We start from the raw sequence: 1,493 nt of genomic DNA, 5'->3' as shown, positions 1-1,493 counted from the left end.
ATATATATATATATATATATATATATATATATATATATATATATATATATATTATATATATATATAATATGTGTATATTATATTTCTACATGGGTACACGGGCTAGGTAGTGGGATCCAAGTAAATGTTTAACAAATTTCTAAAGTGTTGTTGTTGCATGCATCAAGAGGAGAGTTTAGGGTTTAGGGTTTACGGTTTAGGGTTTTTTTGCATGCGCTGAAATGTTGCAGCAAAAGTTGCAGCACTGCTACAGCTTTCATCTGCATCACCACCAGCCCCTGGTCTTCCTGCTGCAGTTCCCTGGGTGTATGGGGGGCTTACAGGCGGCTAAATATGTTATAAAGAGTTATTTATATTGTTTTTATTGCAGAAAAAGAAAAAAATTAATAAATATTGAGAGGTTTCCCCTCCCTATAACCGCCTCTGGCTGATGCTGGCCGCCACCGCAGTGAGGCGCTTACACGGAAACCGATGCAACCACGCCACTGCTCCTTATGGTATTATATCATCATATTGCTGCAGAATAATATTATTTTATTTTTTAATGTTTTATTTTTATTTTTATTTCTTTTTTTTTTAGTATAACCCCCGAGGAAGGCCTCATCACCGGCAGGGTATCACCACCTAGACGAATCGACACAGCCGACTTGCACGCCCGAGAACCGAAACACAGATTTTTCATGCATGTAATTACATTAAAAAAAATATATATATAAGTATATTTAGAGTTAAATATATATTTTATAAGCATATTTATAAATATAAATATATTTTTTCATATAATTGTATATTGGAGACGTGCTCTCGATCATTCATGTATACAGCCCCAGTCAGTGCCTCATTGCCGGTTGCAGCTGCAAGCTGGTGGTAGGAGCAGAGGTAGAGGGTGTTTATTATATAAAATAATAACAAAAAAAATAATAAAATAATATATAGTTATAGAATTTAATTTCTTTTTCAAGTTTATTTTCATATTTTACTGCTACTTTCCCCTCGTCTTCTGCCGCCTGAGCCTTCTCCATGCTTGCATTGCATACATGGGGCTGCCTTTCTCTGCATGCATATTCTACCTAAAACCCTAAACAAATTTATTTTATTTTTCTTCTGATGAACCCCCCGAGCTCAGCACATACTGGGGGCCCCCCCGTCCCCCCCCAGGGGCGTTTCCTAGGCAGAGGCCGCAGCTACAGTTCAAGCAGCAAGAGGTTCAGTGGTGCTGCTTTTGCTGCTCGTGCTGCTGCTGCTCCTTCTGGTGTTCCTCGTTTCTCTGGGGCCCCCTACGGAAGATCCGGGGGCCCCTTTGGGTCTTCGGGGCCCCGCAGGGGCCCCAGGGGGGGAGGGGGTAGAGGGCGCGGGAGGGGGGCTGCTGGCTCTGCAGGAGCGGCTGCAGCAGCAACAGCAGCAGCAGCAGCAGCAGCAGCAACGGGATCAGTGGGAGCAACAGGAGTAGCAACAGCAACAGAAGCAACAACACCATCTGCTGCTGCTGCTGC

At 42.7% G+C, this 1,493-nt stretch overlaps 1 protein-coding gene across 1 annotated transcript; it reads left to right on the top strand.

Annotated features, from left to right (window-relative positions):
* Positions 1–430: 430 nt before the first annotated feature.
* EMH_0062860 (uncharacterized protein) lies at positions 431–1,450 on the top strand (the record flags this gene model as incomplete). Its single annotated transcript, XM_013498080.1, has 2 exons — positions 431–497; positions 1,176–1,450. The coding sequence occupies 2 exons, from the start codon at positions 431–433 to the stop codon at positions 1,448–1,450; spliced, it is 342 nt and encodes a 113-aa protein (XP_013353534.1).
* Positions 1,451–1,493: the final 43 nt, after the last annotated feature.

Source organism: Eimeria mitis, genomic scaffold (genome assembly GCF_000499745.2).
Source record: "Eimeria mitis Houghton genomic scaffold, Emh_scaff3168, whole genome shotgun sequence".
NCBI lineage: Eukaryota > Apicomplexa > Conoidasida > Eucoccidiorida > Eimeriidae > Eimeria > Eimeria mitis.
The sequence above is the reverse complement of the archived record's forward strand: the minus strand, read 5'-3'. Positions and strand labels throughout refer to the sequence as shown.